Source organism: Dermacentor silvarum, chromosome 10 (assembly GCF_013339745.2).
Source record: "Dermacentor silvarum isolate Dsil-2018 chromosome 10, BIME_Dsil_1.4, whole genome shotgun sequence".
Taxonomy (NCBI): Eukaryota; Metazoa; Arthropoda; class Arachnida; order Ixodida; family Ixodidae; genus Dermacentor; species Dermacentor silvarum.
Genome location: NC_051163.1, coordinates 77,908,978 through 77,928,563, shown reverse-complemented (window position 1 = coordinate 77,928,563; position 19,586 = coordinate 77,908,978). Strand labels below are relative to the sequence as shown.

Genomic DNA, 19,586 nt, shown 5'->3' with positions numbered 1-19,586 from the left:
CAAAATCCAGCCGCATTAAATCTCCACACAAGCCACAACCTTCCGCAGTCAGAAATTCAATTACAGCCCGCTGTTTCAACCGGACGTCACCACTGGATGCCATGGATTGCTCGATTACTCTGGAATGAGAAGAGATAGGAAGGTGAGGCAAGTGACATTCTATAGCTTAAACATCAGTGCATTAATGATAAAAGAGTTCAAAATGTTTGCAGTCCTATTGGCAAAGTACAGTAAAAGCTCGATGATACGATCACGGCTAATACGAATTTCCGGATGATACGAATTTTTCTGTGGTCCCGGCCGAGCCCCATTACTTTGCAACGTGCTAGAGAACGGTTCTTACGAATCGATTTTCAGCCTATGTCGGTTGATACGAATAAACGCCGCCCCACCGACGGCCGCGAAAGAGAACAGCGCGCAGTCACGCGCTTTCTCGCGTCCTCTTTTGGTGCGTAGGCGCGGCGCCGGACAGCGCGGACTCCGCGACTGGGCGCGAAGAGTTTGAAGCGGTGGCGCTTTTGGTGCTTTTGTACTTTTCCTCCTTTTCTGCGAGCCGTCAAATGGAGTGGCTGCTGCGCTTCGGGCCGCGTTCTTCGTGTTTGCGCCATTTTGCCTAGTCGCAGCGAGCTATGTCTCCCAAGCGGAAAGCACTCTCCTTTAAAGAGAAATTAGACATTCTTCGAAAGGTCGATGAGGATCCCAAGAGGATGCGGACGGAGTTGGCTAAGGAGCTAGGCCTCGCAACGTCAACACTGAGCACAATTGTTGCACAGCGAGACTATCATGAAAAACGTGCTTTCGTTCAACGTCAATTCGAACACGCTTATTTCGAACATACCGCGCACCGACAATGCTCTTAACAGCGCGCCAAATCACGCGGCGGCGCCTCCGACCGGCATTGCTCCGACACCGCCATAGAGCAAAAACTCAGGAGAGACCCCTCAATGCCGCGCGCTAAGGAACGGAGAAAAAAAAAAAAATAAAAAAGAACCCGCGGCGGAAATTTCACCCTCTCTCAAATTGCAAGGTCGCCGTTTCTGCATCGCGCCGGAACAAGCGTGTACGTGCCGACTAGAGTATTCTAGCACACACTAGTGCCGACGTCTCAGCCACGCGGATAAAATGGCAGTGAACCCTTCTCCTCTATTTTCTAGTCACATGTTGACCTTGCACGCTGCCGCAGCAGCGCAGAGGGAAGCAGCGGCGGAGGCACAGTCGGGCCAACGAAACTGCCACGCCCGCAAACGCTCGCTTCCCGATAACGGCAGAAAACGAAACTTCAGGGGGCGGCTAAAATAAGCTGGCGCCAGCACGGCGGCGGGCGCGCACGGAGATGTGCACACGGAGTCGAAGGTGAGAGAGCTACGAGGGCGTTGAGAGGGAGGGCGAGGGGAGCCACCGAAGCGGCGGAGTTAACGCGGCCAAATCCGCTTCCATGCCGCCCTCCTCCCTCACCTTCGACGGTCTCCGCGCGTACCCGTGTGCCGGCGCCGCCCGCTCGCTCCCTGAAGCTTCGTTTTCTGTCGTTATCGGGAAGCGACCGTTAGCCGGCGTGAGCAGTTTCGTGGCCCGCGCTTGCTATGCGCTTGCGCGCCGCGATATTTCGCGACTCGCACCGTTCGTGCATCGTGCTATGGTGCACGAATACTTCAAAAATACGTCCTTTTAATTCGAACAAATTTTCGGGCCCCTTCGAGTTCGAAATATCGAGATTCGACAGTAGTTTTAATTGTGTTTCGATGATACGAATTTCGGCTAATACGAATATTTTTCGTGACCCCGTGAGATTCGTATCATCGAGCTTTTACTGTAGTGGGCTTGGAGGCATTACTTTCTGAGTCGCCCTCGTAGGTTCCTGTCTCGCATTGTTCCGGATCTCTTAAAAAAAAAAAAAGACTGTATGATGGCGAGTTTGAACCTGGGTCTCCCACCACAACAGCTCACACCTTAACAACCATTAGGCCTCGACCACACGCATACTGCTCTCGTGCCAATGTGGCACGTGTCACGTCGCATAGCACGAGCGAGAGCCCGTGCAGTACGTGCTCCATTTCCATTTGGTCACATACTCCTCTCGTTCGCGTGCATCAAAAGTGGGAGCGCACCAGTTTCTCCCATTCTGTCCTTGAGACATCAAAGGCTTTGCGACGCTAGCTGCTGCTAAACTGAACCCGCCTACGGCATCGACCAGCATTCCCCAGGGCTTTCTTTATAGCAGCTAACTCTATGTAGATGCTGTGCGAGATCATACCGCCTTAGGATCGGCCCAGGTCATAACGGAACAGGTTGTAACATTTCCTCGCCGTAGTAGACATAAGTCGTCAAGCTGGCGCTGCTATAGTCTCGTTGTTGTCTTGCTACTTTCACGCTCACTTTACCCAATAAAGTTGGTCTATTTGGTAACGCATTGCAGAAGCCTAAAGGATGCTGGGTGGCCAGCTACCTGCACAATGCATCGCATAACAACGATTCCCACGGTGGGATATGCATAATCTTTATTACAACAGGAATTGTACGAACATTGAAGGCGCATTAGCGCCAGTCGCCGTGATGTCTCGGGTACGACGGCACATACACGGCTCACCCGCCGTGTGTTGCAGGTCAAATGAGCAGCTGTGGGTGTCACAGTCAAGGAGGTTATGCAAAGCCAGCCTCGTAGACCCAAAAAAGGTTTTATTTAAACGTTCATACGCGCCTAAACAACATGGTACCAGCCAGGAGGAATGAAACAGTTTTCAGCTTGGCATGTCAAGAGGAAGAAGGTACAGCACTGAGGTTCTAAAAAAACAAAAACAAAAAACAATGGAACATATGCTGACAAACTAGCATATCTCAGTACAAAGGACTGGCAAAGGGAATCGAAACAAGCAATGCGACAGATACTGATGCGAAATCTGCAAAGAATAAAGAAACCCACCGAGTTCAAGTCCAAGGTCAACTGGGCCTTGACATAGGCGGGAAACGAGAGTCCATACTTTGTAACGGTTCGTTTCATTTTCCATCCTTTTCGCCTTTCATCGTGGGCTCAGACGCCACCACGCCGTGTCGTTGGCATTGGTGACTGGGCACGCCGGACGATAAGAAATGAAGAGTGGAATGAATCGTGACAAAATATGGTCCTACGCCTTTTGGCGGGTTTAGCAGAGCAAAAGACCCATCAAAATATTCAGTATCAAAAAACATTTTGTTCCTCAGCCGAACGAGTGCACTCGCTGCATGACCATTGCTGGACAGCGCAGGCACATGTGACACAACAACCAACTTGAACAAAGCTTAAGAAAAAGATCTACAGGTTCTTTACATACTTTCGCAAGTTTCACATGAAAAATGTCTTAGTAAAGGCAACATTGGGCATTAGGTTTTTCTTTATCCTCACATCCTTAACATTTTTTAAGTCTCAGGAAGAATGCAGGGCTATGAAACAACAAACATTACAATATAAACAACCATAAGCTCGAATGTATTGCAGCTATGTACACAAAACAAACCTCCTTTTAACTTAGCAAGAGGTTTCATCATAGAGTGAGCTTTGAATATTCTGCGCGATACAAACGAACGTGATGCATACACTTTTCTGTGTGGCTCTGCAGAAGCTGTGTTAACAACTTGACAGAACATTTCGGACAATGTCCTTGAAACCAGTAGCACCACACACCGCAAGATTGTAATGATTTGAACGTCGGTACACAGCGGATACAAGAACCATTTCAACACATACCATCTAAAAACAACACTCACTGGTAAAGTGTAAAGCAAAAGGTTTGACTCCTTTTTTTTTTATTTAACAAGGCCAGCCATTCAAGTATTCAAGGTGGGCTTCCAAAACTGCGCCAAAAATTCTTACGCCTCTCGGGGTGTGCTGCTGCCGCACAGTAATCATTTGATTTGAATCAGCCATCAATGAGTAATAATTATAAAATATCAATAACTGTCATCACTTTATGCTTTGTGCCCCGTGTAGAATGCTTAGACTTGCATGGCACCCCACATGTGATGATTACCGTCATGTGACAGGAATACGCCTCGAAAGGTGCAACATTTTTAACAGGGTACTACATACAATTCACTAATACAACTGTTCTCTGAGGGAAAACAAGGCACACAAAAAAGGTTGCCCGGAGGGCTTTTGAGCAAGGTCACACACTGCAACAGTCATGCACAACGGTCGCACGATTGAGCAGACAGAGTCACGATTGGCCATGAAGGACGCAACAACCACTCGCACAAGGAAGGTGGAGCCTGTTTTTCCACTCTCTTGCAGTGGACACAATGGCACGAGTCATGTACATCGTGGAGACAAACGGCGGTGTGTCAACAGACGACACCTCAAATGCAGAATGAACTGGGTACGTGTTGTCATGCCAGGTGGGAAGACATTAATGTCCAGAAGAAAAAAAAAAAACTGAGCATGATGCAAAGTGTCATGCTAACCCTGACGTTCTCTCCCTCTCCCTACTCTTGCTTCTAAAAGTTTAACCACGTTTCTATTTTACGACTCATGAGCAACATTTTAACAGTCCAGTCGTGTACTTGTAGCGTAATAAAAGTTCCTGTGTGGCTTGACATTTGCGAGCAAGTTCACCAACACTGACTGCACAGCAGGGTCGCTGCAAAAAAGGGTGAGAAGTTTTGTAAGCAATGCCTGCCTCAGTCACTACCGATCACTAGCACTCGCTCGTGTTAGTTTAGTAGCAAATAGCAAAGGGTTTAACAACAGTAAACTCTGCCTTTGTACTAACATACCTCGTAGGGGCAAGCTTGTGAGCAAAAGACATGACAGCCTAGCGCTCTTGCTTACTTTTGTCTTGCATTTCTGCTGCGATAATATTCTCCGCAGTTAGTGCAATTTCAAAGCACTCATGGGCAGACACTTCAAATGTAGTGGTTAAGAGCGCTTTAAACTAACTACCGAGCAATAACAGTCAGTTCCTCATAAACTAGTTGATCTGGTAGATCATTTGGTTTCAATCTCAGAATCTTCTGTGGATACATACTACAGTCAAAGCTCAATATAACGAACCTCGATTTTAACAAATCTATGACGTAATAAACTATTATCATTTCCCGATCTTAGTTTCATTAAACATCATGTATTTCTTTCATGATTTAACAAAGTAATTTTCTGACACAGTTTCAATTTAACGACATTCCCGGTCATTTCAAGCATGTACTTGGAGCCTCAATGGCTCTAAGTACAGTCAAACCTCGATATAACGAAATTCGCGATGTAACGAACTATTTTTATTTCCCTATCTTAGTTCTATTGAATTAACGAAATCTGGATATAATGAAATTCTCGATATAACGAAGTTTTTCACTACAAGTACAACTTCGTTATATCGAGGTTTGACTGTACATGCTTGCTTGACCCAGGAACTGAATCGGCTCAACAAAAAAGGTGGACTGTAAAAACGTGTAATGGCACACATACTTTTTTTTAGCAAATTCAGAAATTACGATGATGCTAACGCTGCCTTGCGTCTCCGAAAGCTTTCCCAATAAGCCCGACTGTGTTTGTGTTTAGCAGCACTCCTGGGCAGGGATAAAAACATGCACGTGCGGAAGTATCCAGCTGTTACAGTGGTGAGCTGGGAATGACAACACAAATTTACAAACCTCAACACAATGAAGACACTGTACACAATACAACAGGGCATTTACAGGCGCAATTGAAGCGGCACCACAACAAAGTTATGTCCGAACGGTACCCATGCTAATGAGCATCTGCAGAAAAGAAATAGCACACTTGAAAAATCTAGCCCTCTTCGCAGAAGAGACAAAAGCACCATGCAGTACTCCTAAAAAAATCATGCTGCAATCAATTGTACAAGTGGCTGGCGTTCTCAGCTTAACTATGAGCACAGAGTATAATGCCTCCAAACATCGCTCACAACTACCACAAGGAGAAAGAGAAAGATAACACCACCACTGAAGCAGTTTTACTATGATGCCATGACTCAGTAAGCTCTCGCAGACAGGAATGGGCAAAAGGTAGTCAACAGGTTCCGTACTTTGCACACAATTTGAGGACCATGTTCTTATATTACCGAAATCACTAAAATGTATAACAGCGCGAACTTAGACAAAGGACGGCGAAAGAGACAGACGTAGACAAGCGCCGACTGCGAACTTAGGCCCAAGAGCGAGGGTGCTTTTCACGAATTCAGGTAGGGAGACGTCGCCATCGGTGTGGACAACCTCGCTGCGTCCCTTTCTTGAGATTGCCACGCTGCGGCGGAGACGAAGGAAGGCCTATAGCCACATTTGTTCCACCGTGTGGTCGACGAGTGCGTCGAACTCCCGGCACCTTTTCCTCTTCGCTCTGATGCTCGTTTTTTCGTGCTGTATCTGGACCTACAGGAATTCACGGTGCAGGCGTCCTTGCCTCAGGCACTCAGACCGCAGGATTTTGCGGACCCTCAACCCATGACCAGGCTGAGGCAAAGACGCCTGTGCCGTGAATTCCTGTAGGTCCAGATACAGCACGAAAAAACGAGCATCGGAGCAAAGAGGAAAAGGTGGCGGGAGTTCAACGCACTCGTCGACCACACGGTGGAAAAAATGCGGCTACAGGCCTTGCTTCATCTTCGCCGCAACACGCCGACCTCAAGAAAGAGACACAGCGTGGTAGTCCACACGGACGGCGACGTCTCCCTACAGGTGCGACGTCTCCCTACCCGACTTCGTGAAAACACCCTCGTTCTAGGGCCTAAGTCTGCAGTCAGCGCTTATCTACGTCTGTTTCTTTTGCCGAAAAAGTTTCGCGCTGTTATACGTCAAGGATCAACACCAACTAGCCCGGTCGCATACCTTAATCACTAAAGTCGGCAAGCACATACGTTTGCCACAATTGTCGATTTCTCATAACCAAAAGGGTTATTTTTGTTCAGGCATAGCTCCCTGCTAGTGTTTCACCGATATGAAATATTTAAGGGACTGACAACTATTGACAACGCAAAACGTACACAGATGAAACGACGATGCCTTTGATCAGACCCTTTAATAAACCTAATACAGTTGAACCTCGCCATAACGAAGTCGCACCCGACACGAAAATATCTTCGTTAAATCCGATATTCGTTATAAGCATATCTTCTTTACACACTGATATTGGTGAGAAAAGTTTTACATTTACTTCGTTATATACAATAATTCGTTATATTCGTGTTCGTTATATCGAGGTTTTCGTGTAATTACTACAGAGATGTACTTTCAAAGCTTATCTGAGACCATTTCGTTAAACCCAGGTGGCTTGAGCAGACATGCCAACCTTAAAATTTGAAAAGTATTACAGCCGAAGCCATAAAATACAAAAATTTCGTGAGAAATACAGAAAATTGTTTTATTACTCATGCTGTGAATAGATGCACTGCTCTATAACTCGAACTAGAGTCATCTGAGCCACAGGCAAATGGAAATATTCGTGAAGTTTGTTCACGTAATATTCATGTGACGCCGGCTAAAATTTAGTTTGCTGTTACGCACTGTTTCTATGGATCAGGTGGCAGTGATGCAAGTCAGTCCGAATATTCAAGCGGGTCTGAAAAATCCCACTCTGAAAACTCCATTGGCCACGGTATTTGTATTTTTTTAAAATCAGATTTTACCCTAAACCAGACGCAACCTGAAAGTCGCTAAATTATTCGTGTCAGTATGACGATCATAAACAAATTTTAAAAAATCGCACTATTTTTTACAATAAATTTGTAAAATTTGCCAGGTATGCTTGAAGTACAGAATAAAAAGTGCAATTGGCATGTATTTGAGGCCTTGCACATGCAGGAATGTACACAAAGCTCACAAACAGTCACACTTGCAACTAATACAGGCACGTAACCAAGCAGAAGAGAAACATGTTGGCCAAGTACTACTCGCGCCTTTCGTAAAAAAAATAAAAAGAAAAAAAAATACATTACAGCTCTGTCTAACCAAACAAAATGAGGACTGCAATGTCAGTCTCGTAAATATCTGATGCCACAACGACTAGTTGCCACCATGGCACGAGGAAAATTTAACAATCTTGAGCAGGCATTTTTAAAAGTGCAGCAGCACAAAAGGGCTGCTTCATCGTAGTTCGATCTGCTAAATAACGCCACAACAAGGTGAATGCTGATGATGATAAGTCTTCTGCTTTTGAGACAACCCGAGCTGTTAACCACAGTGAAAGATTGCACTAAGCATAATGGGCACAAATGCCATTTGGAGCTTGTTACGTGGCACGACACTCTATTGAACACTAGTGGCACCCTAGTGAACGCGATTGTGATCATTCTTCAGAAATTGAAAAATGGAAGTGGAAAGCATGTTTGCACACATTACGAATAATTCAACCAGTGGACACTAGAACTGCCAAAATTACTACGTTGCAACTATGGCATAATTAGAACCAATACTGAGGTGGATTTCACTTTTGTCAAGCGTGTAGCAGCAAATGCACTGCTGCCAACCTGCAGGTCTGGGCCCACTCCTTAAAACACAGTCCAAGGTAATATTAGATGCAGAAACAACAGCTTGGAGGCTGCGCTGTAAATTATTCATGTAATTCAAACAGTGTTACACTCACACTGCAAGCACTGTTGTGACTTGCACTTTAGGCAACCAATGCTGTACGCTTGCATACATCTCACTACAACAGATATTATGCGCTTATATCTTACATTCTTTACACTAATGCCAACGCTGCTAGCTGCTGTAGTGCTATTGGCAGATTGAATAAGAGACACCACGGCAGACGCTTGATAGAATGAAGCAACAAGAAATGAGACAGCAGCATACAAAACAAATGCTAACTTGTGCATGCAAACAAGTGTGTTTACGTGCACAGTTTTTGTTTCTCGACACACACAAACACCTATGGGGCACCAATCAGGGTTGAGCAACCCTCCTTCTGCTTGTCTCTGTTTCTTGCTGTAAATGCGGGCCACCTGGCTGCTCAGCTCTGGCATCCACAATAAGGCACTTGAGTTTACGCTGAGTCACATCCCGAAGGAATAGGCTCCATCTTCGAACTACTTCTGCATGCTTCAATTTCTGATGTTTTGTTTCTTTGTGTGGTAGTTTAACGACATCACCTCTGATGCAAGTTTCACAATGCGTGCTGTAGTCAATGAGCAAGTGGTGACATACAAGATTCATGGCCTTGCGGTTGCCACGACGCACAGCACACCATTTCAGAAGCAGAAGTGCTAATAGCGAAGCTGCAGCATCCTATCAGAGGAAACTCAAAGCAGGCATGTGCACAACAAAAGACTTCTATGCTTAATGGAGAATGCATCGTTCCACCTTATGACATACAGACCAACCGACAGAACAACTTTTGGCCAGTACAGCGCAATGGCCATAAGATTTTAAAACAGTTGGGGCAGCCAAAGTTGGATGCGAAATTGCTGCTGTCAAAGTTAAAAAGCCTCAGATTCACCATTACACATGGAGAGTGCCAGCAGGAATGATTCTAAAGAAACAACAGACCTAAAAGCAGGTGGCACTGACTTCACTGTACCGAGATACTGAAGCTTGTCAGCTACTAGAGCGGCAACATGTTCAGATTAAACTTTCAATAGACAAGAATCGCTTCTCTTTCAGCAGATCGGCCGACTGTCACGAGGAGTGCTCTTCTTGCCTAGTGCCTTGTGGTGTCTTCAAGTACTAGGCTGTGGACTCCTGCCTGACCGCGATAGGCTCAGGGCGAGCAGCATGACAGCAACAGCTGCACTCTTCGTGTGAGAAATAAGGGAAGAGAAAAGCCCCAGTACAAACTGGTAGTGAGTCGCCCAAAAGCATGCATCATCCCGTCCGAGCACGAGCGCGTGCATCTGGAAGGCCCGCCGCATCAACGGCAGAAAGTGCTAACCCAGGCTGCATCCAGCGCAGGCGGTAAAGTGGTACTGGCACCAACCTTGCCCCTGGGATTGCATGAGAATGCTCGAAGAGTCCGCGGAGGGACGCGGAGGAAGAGGATGAGACTAGCACTTGCGGCTCGGCAGTGTTGCCGCTTTGCCACCGGGCCCAGACACCGATGACACCGACGTGTTGGAGCTGGACGACGCTGTCGAGGGAAACTTGCGTAGGCGGATGGCCCCGGGAGATCCAGCCGCGGCTGCGGCAGAGGACGCCGCATAGCCGCAGGCATCGACGCGGATGCGCAGCTGGGCAACCCAGCGGCGCTGGTCGTCCGTTGTAGGTGCCAGGAGCAGCAGCTCCTTGGCCGAGGTGGGGTCCACCTTGCAAGGGGCCAGCATGTCGACGTGGTCCCGGTGCAGCTTCAGGCGGCAGCGGCGGCACTCGAGGGCCGGTGGCGGCTTGAACATGTGCCACAGTGGCTTGGGGCACAACTCGCAGGTGGTCGGCATGTGGAACGAGATCGGGACTAGGTCGTGGCCCTTGTGCTCCAGTGTGCTCAGCTGCATATGTGGGGAAGGCTCTGCTTCAGCAGGCAGCTCACAAATGCCTAATTCTAACACACAAATGGGAAATTCTAATCTTTTCTCAAAAGAAAATTCTAGAAAAGGCAGATGCAAGGACCTTGGCATGTTTAAAGAATGGCATTGTTGGCACTGTGCATATGCAGCACCCAAACTCTTGCTCAGGCACTTATGCATGCAGGGTCAATAGCAACTGCTAAGTTTGTGTCGGCTATTTCCAGAAGTACATAATGCAGGGGTTCTCATATTGGTTGGGTTCCGCGAACGGCATCTTAGGATTCCACGAGCAGTCAGAATTAAACTGACCCCACCCCTTTTTTTTCCCATTCACTTTCACAATTTATCGAATTAGAGAAGAAATTTCAATTCAGTAACATGGCTTTGGTCACATTGACCTTGGCACGTGGTAGTCTGAACAGCAAGAGACCCATGCAGGAGCAGCGCGCAAGACTGAAGGCCCACGAAGGGGACCCACTGAGCGATCTTAATTCGTGCACGCGAGCGCAGTTTGTAATATGTAAACTGATAGCCCCTTGTCTGCCTGAGTAGTTGCCGATGGATGACAATATTGGCCATTTAAATGGCATGTTGCAACGGACATGCAGGGCACGTTCATGTGTTATTTAGGGCTGTGGCACATCGGTGTTGGTATGGTGCAGTTGTGACACAGGCTGGTTTGGTACCACACCACACATTGAAAAATAAAAACGCACAACAAGCACTGCAGTGCAATCAAGGGGCACTGTGCTGCAGGCCAAGTGACACAGGCATTTAGGCTTAGCGTCCCAACCGGTGTGTCAAATGCAGAGCAAGTGATGTGTCCCATCTGTTTGAGAAAAATTCCGACATTTCATTGGTGTGAAGATGCTGTTTATGGCATGCGGTGCCTAGGGCGTCAGCCACATGGTTGGCGCGCGCTGCTTAAAGTGCACGGAGAAAAAAATAATTGCTTGTCTATGTGGTATCGTAAATTGATCAAAAACAATGGCCTTCAAGATTCAAGACAACATGCCGAACTATAGATAACGGAGGCCACACGCAGACACTGTGGCGGTCCCTATATTGAGTCTATATAGTATATGCACAGTGGTGAAAAAATGGAGAGGGGAGGGGTTACGCAGCACTCTGGGAAAGCTGGTAGGTTCCCCAGAGCCAGAAAGTAATGCAAATGAGTGTTTCATGAAACACATGCAAAGGCACACTGCTTGATGGGCTAATACACCAAATAAGTCAAGACAGGTCAAGATTTACAGCAGAACCTTGTTCATACGTTTTTGGGGAAAAAAAAAAGAAACAAGAAAAAAATGTACTAACCAGGAAGATGTACTATTCGAAGTTACTAAAAAATATGGCAGACTAAACTGTAGCTGACATCTATGTAACGTTAAGTAGTGCACAAATTGCTGTAACAAGAGACACCGACGGGCGGAGAGTTGGTGGGGCCTGAGCGGCCCGAGACGCACGCTGTCATTTTTGTGGCTTTGGCAAACTTTCGTTTGTGCTCCTCTAATTCGGCCTTCTATTAAGCTTATTTAGCTTAATTAAGCTTCTTCGAGCTGGGCATTTTGGCAGGAAGTCTTGACGTGCCCACACGGTGCAAATGGTTGCAGCCCGAGATGCCGACACACATTGAGCTGAAGGGGCCCGAGTGATCCGAGACTATCATTATCGTTTCCTATTGTCTAGTCTTTTAAGATGGCAACGGGAAGTACGAAACGAAATCGAGTTCGCGGGCGACTATGGCCTACGATGCAGCCAGAGCGAAACATGAAGCTCACTTCTAACTGCCTGCAACAGAGAAGGGTAGCGCATTTGTATTATCGCCCATTAAAAGTGTGCAGTACGCTTCCAACGGCACTACGTTGCACGTGCTGTGAAACAGAAAGTGAAGATGCTTATCGCAATAAGGTTGGCGGTGATATATTTCAATGCAGTGTGCGACGACCCAGGTTTGCTGGTACTGGAATAGGAAACTGAGTGCGCGCCTGTGTTTTCACAGCGGGACGGGCAGGTGAGTATTGGAAGCATGCAGCTGCAGGCGGGCAGCTACGGTTCTCAATTGCATGTGCCTCGCACATTTTCTTGTTTACATGGGATCCAGCAGCCGGAAAACTTATCATACGATCGTAGTTTGGCGATGTTGGTGCTGAAAGATTGCGTTTCCCAGGAACGTATGAACCAGTAAAAAAGAAGTGTAGTTGTACAGTAAAACCTCGATAATTCAAACTCGGTTAATTCGAAGAATTTGAGTGGTCCCATCATTTGCAGTGCAAATTCTACCGGATAACTTGAATAGCCCGCGCGGCTCTATCCAGATAATTCGTAGTTTTCGGCTGGCAGCAACATGCAACTCGTAGGTTAGGACGCTCCATACAGTCGCCGACCGATTTTCAGGACCTTGTGGAGGCCGAAAAATAGTCCAAATAACATGTTCGGCCGAAAAAAAAAATTTATTTAAAATAAAACAAATAAAGCTTCAGATTACAATATCTAACAGTAGCAACAAGTAGAATAATCACTTGCAGACACGACAGAATCACCAGAAGAATGTCGTTTGTGCGAAGGTCAGCCGGCGACCGGAGTATCTGCCATCTTCGTGAAAAAAAAAAATGAAGCGAACTGCAATATTTGAAATGCTGGTAAAAATCACCGCCGCTCATTGCTAAGAACTAAACCCTCAAGTTACAGTCAAATAACAGCTAAATTGGCCATTTTAACACAAATGCTCTAAATCCCGCTATTTCTAGCACTACGTTCGCAACCTGTAACTTTACGTCTCGATCCAATTCATATACAAGTCGACCGAAGTCGGAATTTGTTTTTGATTGGAATCGACACAGTTTTCGCTGTGCTTGTGCCTGGTTACGATGCTGCAATACTCTACGGCCTTTTGCGGTTCGACTCCGTTCATTCACGACGTTATGGCAACACAGCGCATTATTTATGACGGCTGCTTCGAGAGACGAGCAATTTTGATGGCCGAGAAGTTGGGAAAGTCTGCCACAGCTCGGTGTCTCGACGTCGACGAATTGCGGATGGAGGGACAAGCGGCAGGCCCTCTTTAAGTGCGAGGCCAGTTGGAAAGGCTCTGTGGAACCTGAAGTGGCCAGGTAATGACACCGAATGAAATGTGCGGTCTTTTAAGAAGTACTTAAATCTCAAACAAGCTCAAGGGCACAAAAGATGACTTGATTCTCGGGCGATCACTTCTGGAGATAGTTTCGGTTTCGCGAGACTCTGCTCGTCCCGGCACCAAGCCCCTCAACGTATACGGCCGACAGCGCCCTTGGCGCTGATAGCGTGCTTAGGACAGCGGCAGAAACACTTGGTGGGGACGTTTTCAGTGCCGAGTCACGCGAAATTTCGCGAAAGTGAAACTATCTATGAAAGTGATAAGCCTGAGAATACCGTTCAAGGAAAGCCCCTTCTACTCTTCGGATGACAATGATGAGTGAAGAGAACAAGTTTCTGAATTGCGATTGCTTGAATAAAGATGTCCTTTCTTTTTCCGTTCATCTCGCGTTACATTCGTGGTTTTATTTCTATTATTTCACGTGACTGGAAAGTCGCCCCTCCCGTTACAATCGCGGTCACGTTACATTCGGGTGAATACGGTACTGCACACCCAATATCAGCCAGCTGCAGTGTGTTCACGTGCCAGCCTGTGTCTGCTTAGCGCTTTTTTCCTTTCTTTTTTTTTTTTCTCGAAAGGTACCGACGGAGGCGTCGTACGAGGCGGGGTCGGCGTAAAATTGCGTCGTATAATCGAGGTTTTTAATGCATTATTTCTATGGGGGTTTTGCCGGGACCAAACCAATTCGTCGTAAAATGTAGATCGTAGCATAACTGGGGGACATATAATCAAGGTTCCACTGTAGTTCTTTGTTCCCATTTTGTTACGAGAGATGAATTCCAACGTGATTGCTTTTCCTTGTAGTGTTGAATGTAAACACTGATTTAATCAGCAAGTGAAAGCATTGTACATGATTGATATGTTATTTCAATGTTGAAATGTTGCAAATGTACATACGGTTTGTTGAATGCTATGCATTTATAACTTGAAGATTGAATGCCTAATAAAATGTTTCTTGTTTTAAAGAATGTGCTCTTTTTTATATCTGCGCTGCATGCTGATGGGCACTTCGAATTCTGAATTTGTGATAGAGTGACGCTTAAAACATACCGATGTGTACGTCAGATAATAACAGTTAAATAATACTAGAAATCATGCCAAAAAATTTGTTTCCCTAACACATAAAGATGACGAATATTTTATCCCTAATCAGCAAACGTAACATGTGTGCTTCGAAAAATTCAGCATCGTAAACAAATCATCATCGTCATTAGGGCCCCAAAGATGCAGTTTTTGCTTGTTTTCTTTTTTTCTTCATTTTGGTTAATTCGAAAATCTGCTTAATTCGAAGAAATTTTGTCGTCCGGCGCCCTTTGAATTATCGAGGTTTTACTGTATTAGGTCACTTTATGTGTTCTCTATAGTGAACGTTGACACTGGGAAATCGTACATGATGGTGTCATATCAATGAGATTCTACTGTACAGAAGGTGGTTCCAGAACCCTTCAGTATTCTAGACAAGCATTTCTCAAGCTGTAGTCTGTGAGCCATTGTCAATACGGTCCTCGAGACCATTCAAAGGGGTGTGTGGAGACCACTTTAGGAACATGACAGTGATAAGCGTTACAGAAAACTTCTGTTAATACAACTTCAGTTGATTAAACTTTTTAGTTATTGTGATTCCGACCAAAGGTCCTGGTCAGCGCCCATGCATTTATATGGGCCCAAACTTTTGTTATTTCAATCCTAAAATTGGCCTCCATCGAGTAATTCGAAATTGACTGGTCTGCGCCTGACCCCATGGTGATCTCAATAACGACCCCTTTAGTGGCAGCGTTTGTCTCAGTCGAGCTTGAGGGACAGTGAACGCGTTGAACACACATCATCTCTCGTAAGAAACACCTATTTTCAATCAGCTCTAGGAAGATTTTCAACCATTAATCTGAGCTCACAATGTCTGATTACGGTAGTCACCTGATTCTAATGTGCACCTTTGTTTTTCAAGAACATTAGGCCGAAAATTGCCTGCGCAATGCAATCGGAAATGAAACCAAAACTGCTATCACGGCATTCGTATGCTTTACCGCATAACACATAGGTACTACGGCAAAGATAACTTTTATTAAACGTGCAGTGAAGCTGACTAGGAAACTGGCTGTCACTGGGCCTCTTCGATTATCAGTCCCTGACAGTTCAAGACTGCTTGAGACTGCTGTGCCGCATTCGATTTTTGCTCGGACAGCATCCGAAGCTCCGCCCACTAGTCTGAGAGTTGTCAGAAATGCATTCATTTTTTCATGGACTGGAAGTTCCGGACTGCCCGCGGACTGTTGGAGCTGTCAGCAGATGTTTGCTCGGACAAGCGCAAGTAGCTAGCAGATGACTGCTGTCAAATGCGCGTGGTGTTTGTCGTCATGTTGTGAAAGATGCCGTGTGCTTCTGTGTACTTTGAGCGTTCCAGACGGCAACTACTGTGCATTGAGTTATCGCTTCTGTTACATCAGTGCTTTGTATGCAATCATGCAAGTTTTTCAGGAGCCATCTAATTGCTGTAGCTTTAGTCTTCGTGTTTTTTAAGAGAGAAGCACAGCGATCAGGCACCCATGCTTGCTTTTCTTAATGTGTTTCGCGAAATCTGCCATGCTCATTGCTATATATGCAGTAAGCAGGTAAATTTTGCTTTTCAGGTAAGTGAAACTAGAGTGTGAAGAACCATATATTGCATGTGGCTATTTCACGCCGGTAACTGGTGTGGTATACAATAGGAACTTCGTGGATTGCTGTTGACAAACATGTTGATCCCTTTTGTTGCCGTTTTGTTTGAGCGTTTGATTTTTGACGTGCAGGATTAGTAGACAGTATGCACGCGCTCTCTCCTAGACACGCGTCAGACCTTTAATTAGCAGACGGTCTTACGAGCTTTGAGGATGTCGGCGGGTGCTTTCTGCATGAACAGCGATGTGGCACGACCACTATTTTGCTTATGTACGTGTGGGAATTCCGCTTAAATTTCTCGGGCAATGAGCTAGCTAGCGCGACGTAAACTGCGCTTTTGAGCACGTTCTATGCACTCAGGCTGCGATTCCACTATGCAAGCTTTATGGTTGTGTCGGCAACGTGGCCTCTGAGACTGCACAATTTCGGAGGCCACGCTAATGAATTCGCAGGGTGGCTCTGCTCTTGGCCATCCACCCAGGAAAGTGACTTCCGGTCGCAGTGCTTCGACCGAAATCTCGGACAGTCCCTTACAGCTGGATCACGTGACTGTGACGCGCTCTTCTGTCAGGGCTAATCAGAACAGAAGCCGCGGACAGTTTGCGGACAGTCCGGGATCGCATAATCAGAGAGACCCACTATGTAACACATTTTGACCCTTGCCTATTTTTCTTGCTACAAAATCAGGTGCACATTAGATTTCAACTTCGTTTAGGAGATTTAATGTAATTTGTACCTGTAGTTTTCTACTTTGGACACAGAAAATGGGTGTGTGTTTGATTCAGGGGCGTGTTAGAATCAGGCAAATGTTGCCAAATGAATTGGCAGTGTTATATCACTTTTTTTCTACATCTAGTTAAATTTGACCCGCCACATAATTAGATCAATTTCGTCGGTCCCATCAGGGTCAAATTACTAGACGTCCACGGCACTTATTGCTACAGCGAGTGAGATGACTGGCAAGGCATTTCCAACAAGCAATCTATGAGGCGTAGCATTTTCCATTTCGATTCAAATTAAGAAGCACACACAAAAAAGACAGCATATATGTGGAACCAGATTTCACGCTTCAGCATTCCCCAGTAGGACTTCATATCGGCACCCTCGATTCTGCCATGTAGCGTAACTTTTATAATTCAATATAAGCGTAGAGCAGCGATGACAGACGTGCCGCTGGTGGCAGCCTTGCTAAGTGCGCTCATGAAGGAGGCAGCCATCCACCTTACATTTCTGCGTCGCTGCTCGTGCATCTCTGTTTCATTCACGTTTTCGGAGTGATATAAGCAACACCAGTCACATGTGTGTGGCGCCCAGAACTTCAAGGCATGTCAAAAAACAATTGTTCTGTTGTGGGATGCTCAAATGCCCACAAAAACTCGCCGGTGACACTCACTCCCCGCGAGGCCTCAGTGCGGGAGCGACGACAGCAATTGGTCGCCGCTGTCTGCGGGAAATTTCTTGTTCCCCTGCTTTCTTTCTGTCTTCTCGGTGTTTGTTGCACTCGATGTTTACACGGGTAAGTGATGAAGTTGATCACGACGTACCCATGTTTTGGTTTGGTTTGGCCACTGTGCAGCAGGCGGGTAAAAGGCATTTCGCATAGGTTCTGAATGCCACTTGCACTATTTGCCGCTTGTTCACTGTGTTGCTCTAGCTAGGGCACACAACTGTATGAGTGCAACCCATTGCGTGCTAAAGCTGCTGCCGCTTGCAAGGACTGATTTTGTTGGTGTTACGCTGCCCGTTAAATTGTCGCACCAGCTGTCACGCAGTTCGTGTTTCTAGATCTATTTCATGCGTGACTTCACGAATGTTGAGCTGGTGCCAGTTGCTTCATGCAGAACTGTTGTAGACTTTTTTTCAGCACGAGGTTTTCGCCTCGCCTCGTTTGTAGCGGGGTTAAATCCCGCTGTGTCTTAACCGAATAATTACAGGCAAATTCTTTTTTAACAGCTTGATTCTTTTTGCCAGAGGACATCTTTGATATTGAGGTTACTTGAAAAATGTTTAGAAGAGAGGTAGCTAAGTGTGAGAATTACTGTTAACTGCTGCATATGGAATTGCTGTTCGATTTTTGCTGAAAATTTTGCATTGTGTTTATGAAGGCAATAAAGGCTGCTGCTGTCTGAGCAGACATACCATGTAGGGTGCCTTATTTGTTTCACAGCTGAGTGCCTTTTTTGCATGCATTTTGCAATAATTTAAATTTTTTTGTTAGTTTCTTTCGCAGCGTAGGAGTGCAATATTTATGCCGAAAAGGACTAAACCTAGCCTAGCCGCCAGCACACATCTACCTTGGCCGGCACTACTCCGCCTTTAGATACAGTCAAACCTCGATATATCGAAGTTGCACTTGCAGCGAAAAAATTCGTTATGTCGAGGTTTGATTGTATACTGCGTGGCTGCTCTGTTTAGTGACAGCAAAAAAAAAAAAAAAAATTGGTAAGTCTTCAACTTTGCACGTTTCCAAGCCGGTCACAAAGAGAAATTGAAATTGAATAAACACTAGCGCGAAGGGCAGTTCGTCGACCTATGCAGTGGAATTGCATTGGCGGTGCAGCGCTTTCTCCCGCCTCTATTCACCCATGCCTTTGGCAACCTCGTTGGCGATAGTACGCATTTCTATTAACAAGGTCACAAGTGCACTATGCGAGATGTTCCTCACGGCACTTATTCGGCAACGTCACGTGTATTCAGCAGTAGCAAGATCCCTACCATGTGTGTCGGCATTGCGCCGTGTGAAGTCGTTTGAAATATAAGTCTGCACCAATGACGTATGCTTATTATTGATATACAGAAAGGTGCGATGCTGGAAAGGTGGAATTAAAGAAAGAAAAAAACGAATGAGACATAGAATGATTCAACAAAAGGAAATGGCTACTTAACACGAGTTCCACTTCGTAACTGGGCTTTGTTGCGCTTGTCTGCGGGACCCACCTGGCAGGTATGTGGACTCGAGAGGGTTGAAGAGGGTTGAGGATAAGATGCAGTTGATGTCAGAGTACAATGCCCCCCTGGTGCCTCGGGCGCGACGGAGGAAGGCGAACTTCCTCCCCACTTTTCTTGTGCGCGCGAGATTTAGTCGCAGTCGTCGGCTCCCTTCACACCCTTTCACTCGCACATACAGCATATGGCATGCGGCGACGGCGTTATCGCCCTTAGACTTAAAACGGAACATCTATGCGCCAAAACCAATTTTAGGGCCACAACGCGTCATAGACAGCACCTTTAGACAGCAAATACGGATCTCATAGGCCATGCTTTGTGGGGATGCGCGACTCTCACGCGTCCCCTGATGTTGTTTTCCCCGCATGTCTCCTGTAGTCCGGCTTCTCTGCGTGACTAAGCCCGGCGGTGGTTGCGGCGCGTTGCGAGAG

General features: G+C 46.2%; 1 protein-coding gene across 1 annotated transcript in view; it reads right to left on the bottom strand.

Moving 5' to 3' along the window:
• Nucleotides 1-2,653: 2,653 nt before the first annotated feature.
• Nucleotides 2,654-19,586, bottom strand: part of LOC119466145 (rho-associated protein kinase 1-like) — a 69,522-nt gene continuing 52,589 nt past the window's right edge. The window contains 1 exon segment of the mRNA XM_049657528.1: nucleotides 2,654-10,400. Within this exon segment, the coding sequence (XP_049513485.1) occupies nucleotides 9,963-10,400 (438 nt within the window). The 3' untranslated portion in view covers nucleotides 2,654-9,962.